Source organism: Calypte anna, chromosome 3 (genome assembly GCF_003957555.1).
Source record: "Calypte anna isolate BGI_N300 chromosome 3, bCalAnn1_v1.p, whole genome shotgun sequence".
NCBI classification, from domain to species: Eukaryota; Metazoa; Chordata; class Aves; order Apodiformes; family Trochilidae; genus Calypte; species Calypte anna.
Window position 1 is genome coordinate 32720546 of NC_044246.1, and position 20992 is coordinate 32741537.

General features: G+C 41.0%; 1 protein-coding gene across 3 annotated transcripts in view; it reads right to left on the minus strand.

The window, feature by feature from the left end:
* Positions 1-4295: 4295 nt before the first annotated feature.
* Positions 4296-20992, minus strand: part of GRM1 (glutamate metabotropic receptor 1) — a 177277-nt gene continuing 160580 nt past the window's right edge. Inside the window, exons 8-9 of one of the 3 annotated variants that reach the window (XM_030447172.1) lie at positions 17290-17328; positions 16133-16193 (exon numbers count right to left, since the gene is read on the minus strand). In XM_030447172.1, coding sequence (XP_030303032.1) covers positions 16133-16193; positions 17290-17328 — 100 coding nt within the window. Of the gene's footprint in view, positions 5138-16132; positions 16194-17289; positions 17329-20992 lie in introns of those variants that run through there. The other 2 variants (XM_030447171.1, XM_030447173.1) reach the window with 2 other exon arrangements.

Sequence of the window (20992 nt, forward strand, 5' to 3'; positions counted from 1 at the left end):
AGAAAAAGAATATGAACTGAAATATTTATGTGGTCTAGAATGACTTAAACTGAAACGATCCTTATCTATAATGGAAGCTCATAGCACAGTAATACAAAACCTGAAACTGCATCAAAAATAAAATAAGACTTGCTGGGCTTGTTATGCTAGTCAGACTGTTTGGAAAGTCATGCATAAAACAATTAGTACTAACCTCCTATGTGAATATGGAAATTTGAAAATTAATTCATTTGCACGGCATATGTGTAGCTGCTTAGAGATGAGATAACAATTGCTATTTCTTAGATGATTCTCAGATGCTACTGTCATACTTATTCCCATCTTTCTTGTACAATTTATCCCCAAATGCCACGTGACTGCTGAGACGTGTAGCAGTGTCAGGATCAGATGCTGTGAGCTGGGTCCCACAAAAAGGAACTGATTGCAGTGGTTGCAAGAATGGTGTTGCACTGGGTGCTCTGAAGGGGAGTAACCATTGTGTTGCCCTGAGGATGTTTTTGTAATTGAGTCTGCCATTTGATCAGCAGAACATTTATTAAGACATAGATTGACTGGACTTGGATTTAAAAAGAAAAAGGAAAAAGGAAAAAAGTCTCTACAAACAAGACCAAACTTTTGGCACTTACCACTGAGTACAATGCTGTACTTGGTACTCCAGCACTGCAGGAGCTGAAGATAGACTGACTCCTCAGACGTCAACTCTTGCAAGGCCAGATCCAAACCAAGGGGCCTCTAGAAACAAGCCTGTTTGCAAGCGTAAAGAGAAAAAGAGCTACATTTTCTGTGCTTAGTGACACTTGGGTCTGAAAATCTCAACAGTGCTCCAGAAAAACCCTTTATGCTCCCACCTTCCTGAGCCCGTTGCTGACGCATAGAGCAGTTCAGCAGTCCCCAGAAAACCACAGTGAGTGTGAACGGCAGAGCAGGAGGAAGTGGAAGGAGAAGCAAACATCTCACAGGGTCAAACACATGGAGACCTCCCAGTGAAGGGCTGGTGTTTCCCCATGTCCTTGGGAAGCCAAATTTCCTGTAATTTACCATTCAGTTCTCTTCTACATGGCAGCATACCTGTGGTATTCCTGTTTTTTCGTTGGGAAGTAAAAAAGCTGGGGTTTGTTTCCTAAACAAAAATCCTCCAACTCTCCATCATCTCACCATCTCATGCCACAGTGTAAGCAATACTTCAATTTGAGCACCATCTCTTCCACACAACACTGAATAGGACTGGAACAATTAACTACTAGGCACACTTATATTCTACCTAGGAAGAAAAAATTAACAATCTTAGCATTCTATGTTTAAATAATAAATAGAAAATATTTATTTTACAGCATTTTCAAGATCATTTTGACAAAAAGGCAGTTTTCATCAAGCATTTGACAGATCAAAAGAAAGAACGTTCACAAGAAGCTCCATAGCTCATACAACTACATACACAAGGTGAGTTCTTGCTCTTTTGATATATTTAAGTATGTGTATGTTTCCACTTTTAACAATCAGAAACTAAAAGCTAGTATACTGAATTTCAAGAAAACTCCTACTCATGATATAATTACATTGCAGTAATAAAATCAGTGCTTAATATGTTTAAAACAGACAGATATGAAAGTAATAGTACCTTGCCACATTGTTGTCTCCCATTTTTCTTACCTCTCTGATTTCTTCAACCACCAGATTCCTAGTAATAGCTCTGTACTTTCGACAAGATATGTTTTGGGAAACAGCTCTATGAACAATTCTTTTACTTAGACTATAAGTAGGTAGAATTCATTGCCAATTTGGTGATCAGCAAAGAAAAGATGGCATTTTTCTCAGTGCTTTAATGAGCAGTCAGCATTAAAGAAATAAAAACCAAACCAAAAAATCCAAAAAAACCCCCTGAAGCTTACAAAAATCAATCAGCTGACCCTTAGGTGTCTTTATTTCCTTACAGAGACATCCATCAACTGGCAAAGACATAACTGTGTCTTTGGGCAAAGTTATTTCAAGCTTTCCACATCGGGGCAATGATAGCAATTGGCCACTAGTCATATTGAAAGGAGCAAACATCATGAAAAAAGGATGAGGAAAAAAGCCTCCCTCTGGTTCTAGGGACCACCCAAACCTTCCAAGACCACTACTGTATTATTAGATTAAAACAACTAGATTTGGATCTTCAGAGAAGAATTGGTGACTGCTACCAGGACTTCTTAAAATTCAAGTGAAAAGAAACCAAAGGAGTAGAAATGTGCTGAATTCAGAAAAACCCTAATAGAATATTCACAAGAAGCATAGTTAAAATCAGGTTTTGCAACTATATTAATGTGAAGAGCTTCCTTAAAAATGTCTTTGGAAATTATGTGTAGAACTGTGGGACAGCTAAATTCAACATTACAATAAAAGTTCATAGCAGCTAAAATCTTGTCCTGTATAATATGCACATTCATAAATAGGGTAATAAAATATAATTGTGTTCAAGCCACAGCAATGAGACCTGGATTTTGAACATGCCAGCCATTAGGGAGCTTTTCGATAGGCCCATATCTAGCAAATATATGAAGAGAAAGAGGACTGAATGACAGAACTACATCTGCCTAGGAGTGATTTTTAATATACAGTATTGTATTTTGAATAGAAGCAAAGGCATGTGGAAAGAACACACAACTAAACATCACAAAGAGATTAAAAGAACTGTTTATAACCAACCCTGGGAATTTATGCACACATTAAGCACTGATGAAATTTCCTGTCTCGACATGATTTTATTTTAAATTAGCTAAAGCAACAAAACAGTTTGATTACTTTTCCTGTCTTGCCTTTATACTGGCTTGTGCAAAATTTCTAAACCAGACTTTTTTTTCTTTTTCTTTTCTTTTATTTTCTTTTTTTGTTTTTTTTTGTTTTTTTTTTTTTTTTTGTTTTGTTGTTTTTTTTTTTTGTTAACCACACTTGCTGCAAACATGTAAAATAAGTTTTCAATGCACAGGTTATTAATACCATATGTCTACATCATAAAATATCTGCAAAATAAAGCACCCTATTATAAGGGTAACAACTGTCTCAGCTTGTATATGAAAAGGAATGTGTTAGCACAGCATACAAATCTCCAAAGATCTATTGAATATTTGTAACAATGTGATATAAAACATGATTTAAACATAAAAATATTCATAGTATATACTACAATCTTTCAGTGGTAATTCTTGGACATTACTCTTCACACATACCATACACACGCACACAGAAACACAAACGTACGCTCACTCTCTTGCTTCAAGACTGATTCTATAGCCCCCAGCATGGAATTGCCTTTCTTTCAGACTAATAGTTGTTGCTCTAAGTATACAGCTATTTTCCAGTGTATTGATTCCAAAGTAACACAAAGGAATGATGTAATCACATGGCAAATATGTCATATTATGAAAAGTTCATCAATAAATATTGTTCTGCTACGGGAAATGTTGTGTAACAGTTTAGCCACATGGTTTGCAACCTTATACAAAAGGGCAGTTTTTTCTAAGTCCTTATCTTATTACAAGTACTGCAGCAAGAGCTTTCTTCAGAAAGCTCAAGTCGTGATCGTATTTCTCTCTCTGTTCACAATCAACACTGAAATAAGATCCCCCCAAAAAGCAGCCCAGTAGGAAGAACAAATTGTTCAGACAATAGTCAGTAAGAGCCATGTGCTTCACTGTGTCTCACCTCCTCTTCCTCAAGCACATTACACAGTTCTACCATCTATAGAACCCCCCAAAAATAAATTATGCATATATGTCTCGTATCCAAGTAGCTCCATTCCTCCTCACAACACTCTGCCTTTCCAGCTCCTGGGTGTGTTCTCCTTCCATAGCAGACACACAGCAGTCACGAGATGTGCTAATGACTTCTCAAGGTCACACTTCCCAGAGACTTTTTCAAGCATTGCCAAGAGAGGTTGTGACTAAGCGTAGTCTTTTTTTTTTCCTGTGTTTTGCTTTTTGTTGGGTTTTTTGTTTGGGTTTTTTGGGGTTTTTTTTTGTTTGTTTGTTTTGTTTTTTGCTATAGAAGTTGTCTCTTGGGTTTGTGCTTCATTATAGTTTTCTATTATTTTCTTAAAGTACAATATTTTTATTTTTAACAGCTAGAGAATTTTGAGCCCTCTGAATGGATTTTTTTTTTCTTTTTCTTTCCCTTTACTTATTGAAGTGCAGGATGAAGTTTTTTTCCCTGTCATGTGCAACTTTGCTCTTTCTCCCCTCAGCCCTAGGAGACTTATCTTCCCAGGACCTCACAGTGGGCAGCTGCCAAAGTCCTTCTTTTCTTGTCCCTTGCTGCAACTACAGAGTTGACGAGCTTTGCTTATAATCTCTCAGGATGACAGAGGCATAGGTCACATCTGGGGGGGGTGCAGAGCACAGACTCTGAGACAGGGGAACTGAGCACAGAGCTACCCGAAGCCACCGAATCCCGGAAAGGGGACGGGGGCGTCAGGGCCGGAGAATCTTCCAGAGTCAGTTTGCTGGTCGCTGGCTCCTCATCCGTCTCCTCCTCTGGGTTCTTCTCATAGACATATCCCTGGATGAGCTTCAACTTCTCGCTCTCCACTTCCTTGGCCAGGGCAGACAGGGGCTCCTCGCTGAAGGAGGAGACCTGGAGAGGCAGCAGGGGCTGCTGCTGTGGCGGGGGGGGCTGGCAGGGAGACTGCGCGTCGTTCCCCGGGCTGGGAGCAGGGAGGATGGCGTTGAAGTCGGGGATGCCGGTGGCAAACTTGTTGACCACTCCTTGCAGCTGGTCCATGAGAGACTGCGGCTGCAGGGGCAGGGTCTTGGGGGACTGCTCGGGCAAGAAGAGTTGGGTCTCCTCCGTCGTGGCCTGCAGCGGGGGGGTTGTCGCCACTCGCCTGTGCACCACCATGGAGGGGCTGCTGGGCTGGTTGAGGTGAGTGGGCTCTCTGCCTTCTTCCTCCTCCACATTGCATGGAGTCTTACTGCTGATGTCGGTAAAAGTCTGGTTCTTGCTTTGGCTGTGGTAGCTTTTAGTGAGGGGTTTGATCACCGCTGTTTGATTGCACCCTGTCTCCTGGTTCTTCACATGCACTGAGAGTCTGTGCCATGTGTGCTCCCCCTTGGGGTCTTGTCTTCCACCTGGTTCAGACCATGACACAGACTTTCCGTTAGAACTATGAATAAAATAAAGATGGGTTTATTTGTATTTATGTTACACAAACATGGGCAGTATAACAAACAAGCCAAAAATACCGATTGCTTTGCCCCAGTAATAAGCCTCCCCCCCCTCCAGTTCCTTATGTCCTCCCAGAAATACTACAGGAGATAAAAACAGTGTCTGTTAACAGCAGCAATTACTGTGATTTCATCCTGATGGTTTACCCACCCTATTGCCAGCCTAGAAAGCTCAGCTCACAGGGAGGGCTGGCAGTGTTTTTGAGGACTCTACCTATGTCATTTCATATCTAGGTTTGCTCACCTGACCTTGCAAGGTAGAAGTCAAAAACAGGGGAAAAACATCACAGGAAGAGATTTGATTATGCTGGATTATAGGAAGTATTTCCAAACTGTTGGAAGAAAAACAACTCCCAGCCTTAGCCTTTGGCACTCACTAACCCTTCCTGTCCTCTTTTATTCCCTGGCCCCTCTTTGCATTTAGGGAGAGATTAGCTAATACAAAAATGAAGGACTCCTGGGTAGGGCCTCAGTCAGGTAGGAGGCAAATGGCTTTCTTCCCAAGTGTCTATTATTTACAAACCAGAATAAAATGCTGGTATTGAAAACAGTTGGTTTGTGTGGGTGGAGGAACAAGCAGCAGCATGATCATAGCAAGTGAAACCCTCCAACTTTGCATGTTGCCTGGATCCCATCAAAACTCTGGGTTGTTTCACTGAGTGAGGACCCGAGGGTCAGGTCTGTCTCTGGGGAAAAATGGACTGGGTTTTCTGCATTTCTCTGTACCTTTGCAGGGAGCAGCACACTAGGCAGAGTGATACCTCATTAGCAGCTGGTGGGACAGGGAACTGAGCTGTGCTTAAGAGGACCAAGCAATTGCTTAATTGCAAGTCAAGCAGTAGAAAGCATTTACAAATTAGATCTATCACCTGGGTGGAAAACAGAGACTGGAGAGAAATTCTGAGATAATTTATGGGAAGAAGCCTTATCTCAGGGTTTCATCCCTCATGGGACAGAAGTAAACAAATGACTACATTTCAGATACTGAGATTGGAGTGCAGGTGGGAGGCAGTCTAGGTGGGAGGTTTGCAGAGCAAGTGCTGCCTCCTGCTACTGAGCACACTAGGCTACCTTATATACAGCTTGCAATATTGTTCTGAGTATTTTGCTTTTCCTTAATCAGACTCCTGTATTTCTCTTTTTCAGGGAATAAAGAATTAGCCGCTGAAAATTGTAAAAAAAAAATATCGTCTGACTTTGTGATAGCTGGAAGAAACTCGTACAACACAGATTATGTAAATCTTGCAAAATGGAAAAGAAATGTACAAAAGAATATGGCAGTTTTTCTGCTGAGCAGTAAATATTCCTGGAGAAAAAAGAATCTGAGATGGATCCAAGCTGGGAAGTTCACCCTCTATTCCAGGCTCCAAATGCTGGACCATCACCTCTGTGGGAAATGGCTCACAAGAACAGGTTGATCTAAAAATTCTTAACTTTTCAAAGCATGTAGTTGATAGGACCAGGAGCTGTTCAAAGTCAGAGCTTTAACCTAGAGGGAAAAAAAAAAGCCAGGTTCCCAGCTGAAGAATGAGAACTCTGTGTTATACTTATGAATGAAATGATACAAATGAAGGTTTAGAACCGCTCCTGTTTTGATCAACATGAGCTGTGGTATGACAGTTTTTAAAGTGCTATAGAGATAAGCAAATGAATGTAATTGTTGGTTGTGAAAGATTTCTAAAGTAATATTTTAACATACCAAGATCCACAAACTCTTCACACAGAAACACATTTTGTCTGTTTTGATTTCAAAACAAGTCTCTTCCTGTAGTAAGGAAAATAAGTCAAGTGGTCTTATATTGTATTTTGCTGATACTATAGCTTACTCTAAGCCCTTACTCTAAAGGGCTTTTATGAAAAAAAACCCTCATGATTATCTGCTCTCTTATGCTAAGTCCATTTCTGCATCACTTCTTCATATCTAGCTCTGGTGCATCATCTCATTTCTAAATCCCTCTTCACACCATCTGTTTGGTCTCTATCTCATCTTGTTACCAAGATTTGTATTTACATCAAAGACAAGCATTGCTATTTTAAGGAACTCACTACCTCTGTCTTCAGATCATCCTGCTATTCAGTTCATTTTCCTCCCCCTGACTCTCAAGTTCTACTCTTCTGTAACACTCTCCATAATATACTTAATCAAGCCTAAGTCAACAGCTGCGCTTAAAGCAAACTGTTCTGGGACTGCACTACTCAAACATGAGCAAACCACTTAATCAGGATTATTTTTCTGTTGCCACCTTGTTCTGCAAGGAGAGCTGGTGCCACCAAAGTGCCTTGCCTCCTCTCGCTGCTTGTGACTCCTATGTCCTCGTGACAACCACCTTTTGAGTCAAAATGGCCTTCCATGGGGTCAGTCTGGTGATTTCCACTGGGAAATCTCTCCTTTCCATTTCTGTTCTCCTCAGTTTCCAATTCCAGCATTTTTCCTCATCTTGCTCTCCTCACTGTGTCCATGCAGCACTGGTGATGGTGGAGTCTCAGGACTGTCACAGAAATACCTGAGCTCTGTCTTGCTGAGCAGCTGGTAGGGAGTCCTGCTGACACGGACATATTCAGGCAGCGTGTACAAGTAACAAGTCAAGAAAAAAACTCCTGTGTCCTGGAATAAAGACCAGCCATCTCAAATGTCATTAATTGACATTTAGACAAAAAGTGAAGATGAAGCTGAGACCCAGACCTGAACTGGATCTCAGTGAGACAGGAGAAGGAATAATTTTTCAAGAAAAAGGCAGAAGAGGGCATCAAGCCAGATCACAGTTGGCATATTGAAAGCATGATCTTCCATTGCACAGTGACGAGGTGTTACTAACTGGTGCTTACTTGCTTTTATCAACAGGAAGGTTACCCATTTCATGCCCATCATGTACTTATTGGCCTTTTCTAACTTTTTCCTTTATAAATTTTCCTTTAGGATTTAGACTTCATACTTACTGCCTAGAAGTGAACTCCTTGGAGCCTCAAAGGATTTTTAGGTTTCTAGCTGTGTATACCCAGTGTAGCACTCCAAATACTATTTCTTCAAATCCTTGCACATAGCCTAAATGTTCAGACAGTTTCTTGGGTATCCTGTCAGCACATAAAATGGGCTTTATAGTTAAGAACATACATTGAATTTAGCTGCTGTTTCTCAGTTTTCATCACAGCTTTGTTCAGGTTTTGTGGTTTTCTTTTTTCATTTTCATTTCATTTTTAATTTTTTCATTTCATCTACAGTGAGTAGATATAAGTGTATTTTATTTGTGAATTAGTTCCATGAGATCTGTCACTATTTTTAGTTGTTACTATTATTTAGTGTTGTTTTTAATACATGCCTCAATTTTTACAATGTACTCTCCACATGACTCTGGGCCAATAATTTTCAGACACTTTCAGGTGATTATTATAGACCCTAAACAAGCTGGAAAACAACTTCAGTCCTTAATTACTTGCCAAAAGTCTTTTAAAGAACTGAAGTATCTACATCTGAGCCTGAAGTATCCACATCTGTGTTCCAAAATACCACTGCCCAGGAGCAGGATGTGCCTACAGATTGCTAGTTGGCTGAAGATTGTTAAATTGTTTGTTGTTAAGGATCTCCAGCTGCCCAAATCCTATTCCTTCTTTTGATTAGGACTGCCTGAACCTGATTCAGTCACGGGCCCAACCCAAGAACCCTGCTCCTGCAGCACCTGTGGAGTCTGACCTTGTTGGCTTCCTTGGAGCAACGTGGAGTCTGAACAACCCACAACTTGTGGTTCCTCCCCACAGAGCAGGGTCCTGACGAAGTCTGACTTTAGGCATTGGATAGCAAAGATTTATTTATATCTTAGAGGCTAAATGCTCGGGAGGTGGAAAATGATTGCCCCATTGGTATAATTTAATCTAGTCTGTGCAGCTCTCTGATCCTCTCACCAGCAAAGGTACAGCCTGAGACCCAGAGCACAAACAATTTTATGAACTGTCAGCCTCTGTGCCTGAACCTTTATTGTCCTTGAACTTTTTATGCATAGTCATCTGTTGTTCTGCTTGCCAATGCCAGAGTGAAACACCTGGAGCTGCTGTCAGAAAAAGTGCTTGAGAGCACTTCCAGTTAAAAAGGAAGGGACATTGCTTGATCTGTTTCATTCTTTTGGAATGCCAGAGTTGTGATCTGTTATTTTCTCCAAGTGGCCATGAGTTGAGGGAGCATCTTAAGATTGCTGAGATGATGGGTACAGTCATTTGGGCCAGGCCTCGTAGAATTAAACAAGATTCAGAGCAGAGATTATGATACATGTTCCCTTTCCTTCAATGTCAGACTGATGCTTTGGCCAGACCTACTGCCTTGTAGTCCCTGTAGTAACACAGCCAGCAGGAAACCTTGAGATAACCTAGTTTTCCCTTCTATAAAGCTAAAATCTAAGGAATGACCATTAAATGCAACCCAAGAAGGTCCCGTCAACTTTGTCAGCAAAAATTAGATAGAAACCAAACCCTGAACATATCAGAAACCAGACAAGGACAGTGCTTTTTATGGCCCAGTCAGCAGATAAAGCTCCCATCTTCAAAAGAGTGGGGACACTCACTGGTCACCTGGCACCTGTGCTCCAGAAAGCACACACAGGGCTGTCCCTCCACATTTAAGCAGAGAGGGCAGGAAAGCAGAATAAAGGAAAGATCCCATCCAAACACTGCATTGGACTTAGACTTTCTCAGCCCTCCCAGGGAAGCCAGAAGAGTGATTTCTGCTCTGCCCACAGGAAAGCCACCTTCAAGCTTTCTCTGAAAATCGTATAATAAGCAGCAACAACCCTTAAAAAAACCCCGTTCTGCTGCAGCCCTAGTCTTCCCAGGACTTAAACTAACAAGCTTAAAATTTAAGGCTAGTATCTGCACTGCAGTACACTGCAGGTGCTTTACTGGTATCCTCAAGGTCTCTTCCATTATACACTTTAGTAAGGCCACTGGGGGCATGAAATTTGGTTAAGGGAATGAAGTGGTTTTAATCCATATCCCTGTGCTAAACAGGATCCCTCTCTTAGAGCTGCAGCTGTCTGCTCTGCCATGCATTAACAGAGCAAGGCCACGTTTGTTGACATATTCCTGCAAACCTGATTTTTGGAGTGTTGCTTCTATGGACTCATCTCTTCTACTAACCCAGCTTTAGCCTCTTTGTAGCCCTGTGAAGGAGCCATCATCAGCTCCTGCCCCAGTGTGGTGTGTTCTCAGGCTTTTTGCTGGATACACATTGGTTACTACCACCTAAAAAAAAAGTCACAAACCAATTTCATCCTCAGTCCACTTATACTGTAATCTCTATCTTGGTGATAAGAGGATCTTACAACAGTTCTCACAGTGTGGCTCTGGTGCTTTCTGTGCTATAATTAGAGTGAAGTTTACCATCCCACTGGCGTTTCTGGAAATTTAAATTACTGAACTTACTTTTCCTTGTCACTCTCTGCCCTGATTGTAGGACAACATTGCCCCGGGCATGGGACACAATGTTCTGTGTTAATTACTGAGCTGCTTTAAAGGTAATATTTAAAAGGTTGCACAAAATACTTGAGAACAATGCTGTCAGGCTGTCTTTCAGGGGAAGAAACTGATGAGACTTGGGATTGTGAGTGAGCACAAGTTAAATACTACTTTGAGCTGAGCTACACACAGTCTTTCTAGTGGGCACCAATCCCATTGATGACTTTCTTCTTTTAAAAAATTAATTCTTAATCTTATGTGTTATGAAGTTCAGCAGGGACATGTGTAGGGTCTTGCACATGGGAAAACATAACCCAGGAGTGGAGTACAAACTGGGACCCCTCTGTCTGGAGAGTGGGTCTGTGGAAATGGACTTTGGAGTTCTGTTGGGCAATAAGCTCAATATGAGTGAACTGTATGTATACTGCTGAGGCAAAAAAAAAGCCAACAGGATGCAGAGTTGCACCAACAATGGCATCACCAGCAGAGTTAAAGAAGTCATCATCCTTCTCTACTTAGCACTTGCCAGGCCACACGTGGAATACTATGGTCAGTCCTGGACCCTGCTATACATCAAAGATATGGACAGGCTGGAGAGAGTCCAGAGAATGGCCATAGAGATCAAAAGGACTGGGAAGCCTGCCATACCAGGAAAGGCTGAGAAAACTGCAATTTTTCAGCCTGGAGAAAAGAAGGCTTAGAGGAGACCTTATTTCCATATTCCAGTATGCTAAGGTTGGCTACCAAGAAGATGAAGACTCCTTTTTTTTTTACAAGGAGTCACATGGAAGACACAAGAGGTAATGCATGCAAGTTAATCCTGGGGAGATCCCAACCGAATACCAGAAGAAAATGTTTCACTAGGAGAAGTGTCAGACACTGGCATTATCTCCGCAGGGAAGTGGTGGATTCCCTAACACTGGACACTTTTAAGACTCATCTTGACAAGGTGCTGGACCAACTCTAAAACATGTTCTTATCTAGACCAGGACCAGATGATCCTTGAAGCCCCACCCAGCCTAACATTCTGTGATTCTATGGTACTATACAGTCAGGAACACAGATGCAGCAGCTATGTCCAGCCTGAGTACCCAGTGATGTGATCCTGGTTTCCATTCACAGGGTCCTCAGGTTGAAGTCAGACACTCAGAGCAGGATCAGAGAGTGCCATCCTCCCCTCCCTCTTTGCCCTGGTCACCCAGATAGGTAAAGCAGGAGCCAGGATGGGGGTCACATACTTTACATTCACACTGCCATGGAACTGAGTAGCTGCTAGGCTCATGGGCCCAGAGATAGGAAAGTACTCCCAAATCCAGCAGTTCATATCTAGCCAAGTATCCCATAAATAAATAAATTTATTCAGTTGGGACTTAACAATTACTTATAAGTTCATGGGCAATTTTATACAACTGTAAATTAAGGGAGCGAGAGAGATGCTCACTGAAATGCTTCAATGTAGTTGAAATCCTACAACTTAAGTGTGTATCACAGATCTCACCTACCTACCTCAACAGAGGTATGAAAATATCACACTGATGTGTATGAAGGGATAACTACTAATTATAATTACTAGCACTAATTTTTAGTCCGATTTGCAATATAGAAGCTATGTCATATTTTAGTCATCCACCTAACTATTAGTGAAGAAACTTTTGTTTCCCCGATGCGCTTTGACATAACAAAGTGACTAAAAATAAGTTAACACTTATTTTGGAGAAATATATTTGTAGAGTTCGCAAACTGCTTGGGTTGTCTTTGGCTTTACGAAAGTGTCCTCAAAAATGCAAAGCAGTGTTGCAGCTTGCAAACTCTTTGCTAAGTATTTTGAAAACAAACAAACAAAAAAATAGTTACTGATTTCTTGCTTGGAAAAACCAACTTATTCTAACAGATAATACAAAGTTCAGGGTAATAAACAGGTTGTCCCAAATAGCAAGCAAATTCTTCCAGTGTTCAAGAAATGAAGGTCAGAAACCTGCAAATCAAAGTGAAATTAACAAGTGTTCTTAGCAGTGGAAAAGTTCTGAATCAGCTTATTTTGCTCTCATTCATAAGTAAATCCCCTCAAATATTCAGAATTAATACATCCTTATGGATCACCTTTATAATTATTTTAAGGATTTTAAAGTTAGTGCACAGAAGAACTGTGATGTAAAACATCCTGGATCCTTCGGTATCAATGGAGAAACATATTTGTGTTATATGAAGATGTGGCTCGTGCTGCACATTCTGTTAATGCAATGCCTGAACTCAAGTATTTGTTCAGACAGACTCAAATAGGAGCACAGCTAATAGGCCCTGCAAACTGAAATTACAACAATGTGCTGCCCAAAGGGACGTGGAAAGCTTAGAAAGATGGGAAGAAAATGTTGGAATGAAATTTGTTTAGGAAAAGTGTAGGTGGGTGCAACTAAGACAAAATAGTGTATGGGGCTGCAAAGCTATGAAGATCAACAACCTTCAAGAAACACTGCATCAAAAGAAATATAATGGAGAGAGGTCTTGAGCTGCTTTTGAATAGAAAATACTAGTGAATGAATTTTGAATACAATGAAAAGCCACAAAAAAATAGCCCATGACTTATGTGTTCCCTAATCAAAAGCACCAAACCATGGAGCAAGAGGTTAGGAAGGCTTTCCTATGGATGAAGTTTAATAATAAATAAGATGGTTGGAGGTTTGCCCTTGCTTTCTGTAATTCTCTTTATATCTGATAGGTTCAAATGAATTGGGGTGCCATGCTTTTTACCAGGAAGATCTTGACAAACTGGAAGCTGTATACAGAACAGAAAAGAAAAAGCAGCAAAATGATCATTGGGGTTGGAGAGCAGAGTGTGAGAAAAAGATAAAATTGTTGAATGTATGCAATTTAATGGAACAACTGTTAAGAAATTTCAAATATTTGAAAAGTATGGAAGGTGCTGCTTAGAGATGCACAACTGAAAGCCCCAGATGTTATTACAAAAGGGAAAAATTGTACTGAAAATCCAGAATATTGCCAGCTGTATTAGAGCAGAAATAAATTCTTAATGAACTGGTAAAAGCCTGTTGCTCTGGTTATATGCTGTCAAAAAAGTGTGCAGCCCTTTCAGGGGGAGCAGTCAATGAGATCTTTCTCAGTATCACTTGTCAGGTTCTCTGGTAGACTTGAGAATCAGATAAACTCCCAACAGTTTAAACAGTGGTTGAAGAGCCATCAGATTTGCCTTAGCATGCCAGCATCTGGAGTACAAAGTTAACCCCGTTGCCACACGAAACTTAGTCATGAGGCCCCTGTTTTGTAATATATATCTCTCCCTAATATACTACAGTAGATAAAACTAGTAAAGGCTGGGGGTTTTCTGGGTGTATCTGAAAGTTTCCATGGTGACAAATGCCTGGATTCAGAAGAAAAGAGTCCTGAAACTCATAGCTAATGTTTCTGTGTTTTTAATATGATAATAAATTTTTATTATTCTATATTTTCATGGTTCTGCATTTTTTTGCCATCTCCAGGGTCATACAGAGACTGAAGATCAACATTAGCACAAATAATGAATGTTAAGTACTGTGTATATCAAAACACAAGAGAGTTTCAAGACCCTACAGCTATTTGCTCATAACTGGAGGGAGGGGGAAACCTGTGGCAATTTCTAGCATCCTGGGGTAGCAAAGCAGGGCTTTCTGAGGAAAATCCAGACTTGCAAACTGCTGCAGTTCTGGTGACTGAGATGCAGGCATGAGGCCAGACAGTGGTGATGGGCATCTGGTAATATGTCAGACACATGCCTAGTGCATCAGACCCGGTGGGAGGAAAGGGGAAGCCTAAGGGTGAAGGGATGAGGGGGAGAAGCCAAAATAGCAAGCTTCATGCTCAGCAGGTCTGAAAAGCTCTGCTCTTCTTAAAGCCTTTCTTATTTGTGTAGCTGCCAGAAGAATTTGAAGTCCCCATTGACTGGTTAGAGTCTCATCAGAGGTGATTTTCAGGAGATCATGTGAATATGGATTTTTTTTTTCCCAAACTGGAAAAAAAAAATCCCAAATATTGTCATGCAAAAAATGAGAGGCTTAGCCTTCCTTCTGCTCAGTAGTTTTACAGCTTGTGCTCATTATTTTTGATTTTATCTGCTGCTGCATTTGCCTTTCTTTGCCTGCTACTGGTACATCTGTGTTCAGCTCCTGTTTCCTCATCAGTCTTTCCAGACAATTGACGATCTGTGCCTTGGGAATCTGCAGCACTTGTTCCTAATCAGAAAAGAAAGGCATATTGTTGTCAGACTGGAAGCTAATAATAAAATACTTGTACTGCTCCTTACACTGTTTTTTTTAAAACTTGTCTTTGAGGGTGGCAAATCTGGTTGCTGCATAGACCCTGTAAAAACATCGCTACTGCTCCAGAGATATGATTTATTGTATGCATGTATTCCAAACTGCAAACCAGAGGGGCAGATTTGATTAAATTAGCATCGTTGCTACCTGCTCACATGTAACAGAAATGGTCAGAGGCATACAGAGAGCCAGAATATGTGACAGATGAAGAGGAGATGAACAGCATCTATGGCTGTACAGAGACATGCTGCTCAAAATGCTGTGTCAGTGGGTTCCAGGCAGCTTTCCACCCAGTCACTGCACAACCTTCCCTGGGGCAGGGAGCAGGACTGCTTCACATCTGCAGTTTATCAGATGGAAACGAACATAAATCTGTCCTGGAAGAAATGAGGCCTTTCTGTTTCTGCAGCAGCAAGCATGTTTTCTCCACCAGGTTTGTTTTTGCTCACAGAGGGCAGTATTTGCACTTCTTGTTTGGGAAGAGCTGTATGTTCCTGTAGTTCATTGAATGCAGAATATGCAGAACCTGAACATCTTTCAGAAATTGTAACAGGAAATTTTTTTCTATAGTTCAAGGATACTTTAGGGCAACTGTCTATTCACAGAGCAGATTCTGCTGGTCTTACTTATGTGTCTGCTCGTGATTTCCCTGTTCTGTGAGTCCCACCAAACCAGTGTTTTTTTTCTGTGTTCCCTCTGCTGGCACTGCAGCAGCAGTTCACTAACAAGGACAGTTAGCTGGACCTGTGCACAGCAAAGGTGTCATGCTGTGAGACACCCACTAGACTGTTGTTTAAAGAACGCAGGATAATGTCATCTTCATGCAAAACTGTAAAAAAGAAAAAAATGTTGGCTACATGGAAAAAGAAGGTACAATTAGTAAAAAATAAAAATAAAAAGAAGGATGTCTCCACAAAGTTGTAGGCATTTACAAATAAATTGGAAGGCTTTTACAAAAAAATGTTAAAGCTGTAAAAAAATTATTCAATGTCCTCTTCATCACATCTGGACAATCAGATTAAGGCATTGTGTGAAACAGAGGACACAAGCAAATTTCCCATCTTAAATGGCATGCACCACGTTTGCCCCATCATTAGACATGATAAACAATGAGAAAGAGAAAGCACGGGGTAAGACCACTCTTTGTCATGCAGCTTCTCTTACACATTCACTGCAGTGTGGGATTTTTCAAAGCTGCACATGTGCCGACGGACACTGGCTGGTGGGCGAGAATTCTGGCTGCCTCTTCCTGAAGATTGAAAAGAAAAAGACACCCAGTGAGTGGTTATACACATGTGCACACATGGTGGCTATACCACTCAATAGGGTGCCTGTCCCTCACCTATGCCTAAGGGTCACTGTGAGCTTTCCCATTTTTATTCCTCTTGCTCACTGGGCCAGTCACCTTGACTTGCCACACAGATTTCTCCTTGGCTCCGGCATGATACTGTTTAAAATAAATTCTCATGGTGTTTGTCTTTGTTTCCTCTGCTGAGCCCTGATGCACTCTACGTACCAGGTGGCAAGGGCTGCTGTGCATTTAGATGTCACTGGGAATTCTCCCTGGTATTCTCAAGTGCAGGGTGAAATGATGAAAAAGGAGCATCTGCCTTTCACAACTTATTTACAAAAGCAACACCTGAAGTTTTTGCGGGTAGAGTCTTTAATATATACTCAACTCCTGCTTTTTCATGCATCTCTTATTCCCATAATTTGCTTTTTAAGTGGTTCCTTTCTTTTACTTTTGAGCTCTAGTTGAAGTCACTAGCTTTCATAATATAGGATTTCATTATATGTGCTTCCTTCTTCTAAAGGAAACTTTGGCCATACTGAAGTAGACACAAAATGAGGAGTCTCCTAGATGCTTTATCTGCAATAGTAATGCCAAAAGGGGTTGAAGATTCCAATTTTGGCCATTAATATAAGACAATTCCCCCTTCATTTTTTTTCCTCTCTCTGATCCTATAAAGCAGATGCAAACTCTCCTTTATCTTCCCCAGCATCAATAAAATTATATACACACACGCGCGTGCTTTGACAAAAATCTCAGGTATTTTTGCACATGGAATGTATCAATGAATTTCTGAAGAAAGGAAAAAAAAAACAAAAGTCATCATTGTATTGCAAATAAAATGCAAATCAAAATTCAGCATTTTGCCCCATCAAACAAACAGTCATAGTGCATGCTTGCCACAGTTCTGTTTACCTCAAAACAACAGATTCATGGATGGTATGTGCATGTACTATATACTCGGTACAGCTGCTCACGAGCCAAACAAGCCATTCTTCTCACCACACACTAAAGCATGGGAGCACAGCATGATGTACACGGAATACATGCATACCCATTTTGGAGAGGTAGATGCCTTGAGATGACTTCTGAACTATTATGAATAAAACACAAATAAGACATACTGCTGAGCAATTTTGTAAACCTACTCACTTTGAAGTCTCTAGAATAATTTAATTCCTTGCCAGGTGTCACAAGATCTCTGAGATTTTACAATTTAAAGGTGATTATAATTAGGAACATGCTCTCTCCTACAGTTTATTAAAGTTACAGAGATTATTAAACTTCTGGTTGAACAGATTAGCCAACATTTCTACAGATCTCCATTTTGCTTCCTCTATTGACAGAACAAGAGCTTTATACTTTCTGTGCTCATTTTGTTAAAAGTCAGAAATAGATTTTTTTTCAGTCACACCAGCTAATTGTACAAAACAAGTAGCAACATGCTGTTGATTATCAGAGAGAATAAATCCAGTTCTAAATATATTTCACACATGCTCAGTGCTGCACGTGCAGTACAGGGCATACAGCCACTGTGAGCTTTACTCAGGGACTCTGGAAAAGGTGGAAAATTCTTGTTTCAGAGCACTGCTTCAGAGCTGGGTCTTTCTGAGTCAACAGGCTTTACCAGCTGTCATCCTTCAGATATTGCAGTTTGCTGTTGCTTCTGCCTTCCTTTTAGCTGCATTCTGTCTTTCCCACTCTGTGTATCTCTGTATATCTCAGTTATAATCCCAGAGCGAGTTCAGAGCATTTTGCTCTCCAAACCCTGGGCATCTGCAGGCCTTGTTATGAAATCCTCTTATTTGAAATGCAGAAAGAAGTTTGATGCCTCAGACAGTCCAAAATGCTTCCTAATATGTTAAAAATACAGTAATCTCTTTCCTTACTGTGGCTGCAGTTGTGCTCCTTAGCCAAAATCAAACACAGGTATACATGTAATAGAGTATGCAACCCCCATAAGCCTTGACAGGTTTGCATTCTTTGGGATGCTGTTGTTAAAATGCTGCCAAGCTCAATCAAAGCCTTCTGGTCAAGGTGGAACCCTATATAGTGATATACACTATAAACACTACAGCAATCAGCTCTAAACATCAAGGTTCATGCTTCAGTAGAATTTTGATCTGGATTTATAGTGACATTTGGATATATAGTTTTATGGGAAATGTAATGCATGTGTTGATTATACTTCAGTGAGTTATTTTGCAGTTATCAAATCACTGTCAACTGCATAAATAATAATAAATTCTTTTCAAGCATTCAATTTGAAGTATCTTTGTAGGCTTGCTTTTTCTTATTAGTAGTGTGTGCTAATACTGCAGAGCCATGATTCAGGTTTAGTGCCCAGATCCCTGTACTTCTCTTTTTCCCTCTCTAGTTTTAATAATGGAAATGCAGCCCCTCTTCTTCCTTCCAGCCTTGCAGGCAATGGTGGAACTTCATATACATTTCCCTGGTTACCAAAAAAGCCTGCCTTTCTTCACAGCATGAGGATTAATGGGGTTTTGGGGGGCAGTCTTCTCAAGGTAATTCCTGATGAGGGGTTATTTGTATCCTGAGCCCAGGGGCAGGATGGATCTGCTATTATTTTGAACAAGGAGTTGGAACACCATCATCAAAGTGCCTGAACTGCTTTCTAATGAATGCCTGGGTCCAGTAACAGGGAGTCTGGCAGAGGAGGAAGGGTGGCAGTGCAGAGGGTTCTTGAAAGAAGTGGATTAATTGCTTTACTTTGTATCCTTTGAAGCAGAAAAGTGCTTCTAGCCAGTTGTAGGGCAGGTAACAGGCCTGTTGAAATCTGCAGTGAGGAATATAAAAGATCTGAAAGAAGAGTCACCCTTGCCAATATTTTTTTTCTGCTAAGTATAAATGAATCATCCCACGAGGCAAACAGCTGTGTCAGGATTGTAGGAAAGTGGGAATTGCTATCTGTAATGTTTTAAATCTGAACAGCTATGAAACTAGAAACATTCACCTTCTGCTCTGGAATTACTCTCTATGCTCATCCAGACTCCCCAAACAGACACAAATTGAATGAATCTGTCTAGCATCCAAGATAACTGAAGCAGAGGACATTGTGTTACATATCATTTGAAGCCACAGTCAGAGATCCTCTACACTAGACATTGTCTGAGCTGTAAGAAAAGCTTTCACAATCCCCACAGAAAAGAACAGCCTCAGATTTTATACAATCTAGTAGGAAACAACTCACCGTCAATAACACAAGGAAGAAAGCAGGCTGGAGGAACTTCAAGAGATGTGATGATACATGACTGTTAGCCTTGAATCATCCCCCAGTTTTTAAGAATGTATATACAATTCCTGGAATTAATACAGGAAAAGAGAAACCTTGTGCCATGTGCCCTGTCACGCACTGTCATACCACCCTAGATTATTTTCTGCTCCAGCATTCAGACTGACAGTCCTCTGCACTCCCAAAGGGCAGCTCAGCAACTCCACAGATTTTCTAGCCTGCTTTTTAGCTCCTCAACCCTCTAGCAGTCTGCAAGGTGGCTGGGGAGGTAAGCACACTTTGTATGTAGAACCAGATCAGTGAAGGTCTCAACTAAACATTGATCCCAGATCCTCTCATGTCTCTAAATCTAGCATCAACCTAGTCAGAAGCATGTTCATATTCTGGTGTTTGCATCCTTGAAAGGTCAGGTTTTGTGCATGGTTGCCACAGCTGGATCAAAAGATGTCTATGTACAAAGAAGCAAGGCCACATCCCCTTTCTGCAGGAGAAGGAGCTGAATTTTCAATATTTTTTGTATGAGTCAGGATCTGATAGGAGATTTCTACAATGTATTTCACTAAGCCAATAGATGAAGCTGGGAAGACAGACAAGTTTTCAGTACAAAACACATGTCCTAAATTCCAAGCTAAGTGATAGCTGGAAAAGATTGCTCTGAATTTTAACTTGATTATACTAATCAGTGAAAGAGCTGAAGTGTTTTGAGAGAAAGAAATCATTAAGAGCCGTGAAAAAAAGAGCATTGCAAGTAGGAGGCAGGTTACAGGTTACACTCTGCCTTGCCCGGCAGAGTGAGACATACAGATAATTACCATCCATGGAGACTGAAGGTCAGGAAGGATCTCATAGCACACACTGTCTATCACGGTGTGAGCATCTGCTGAAGAGGAAAGAAGAGTCACAGTCACCAAGGAGAACATAGTTCCAGTAGGATGCCCAGGAAGACCCATCACTGAGCTGCATGGTGGAGACAGAGCTTTATCAGCATGTGAGGTTGCCCTGGGCCAGCAGGAGCCAACCATGTGCCCAGGGGAGCATTCAGCCCTCCTGGCTGCTCTTTCCTGCTCCTCTATCCACCCCTCTGCCCCAGCACAACCCTTGGTGCAAGCAGGGAATGACAGGGACAATTAATCTGGGTCCCAGCTCAGCCAATAAGTCAATAAATTGATAAATAAATAAAAAAAAAATTAAAAAATAAATTCTGTCCCTTTTCTGCTCCAGCTCACAGTCTGTCCAGGCTGCTGTTACTGCATGAGCAAAGGAACAGTTCAGGGGAAAGAAAAGCTTTGGGTGTAATTTCTGGCTTAGGGCAGCTTAAAGCATTTGTGGATTTACAGGCTATGATAGACCGAAGTAGCCACAGGCAAATCACTTGGGTGTCTGGGATGGTGGTAGGAGAGTTTTTTGAGATAATTTGTATAGCCCTAAGGATTAAAGAACGTGTATAGCCTTATGTTTCAGAGAAAATGAAAAAGGCTGAAGAAGTGCTCACTGTCTGGGATGC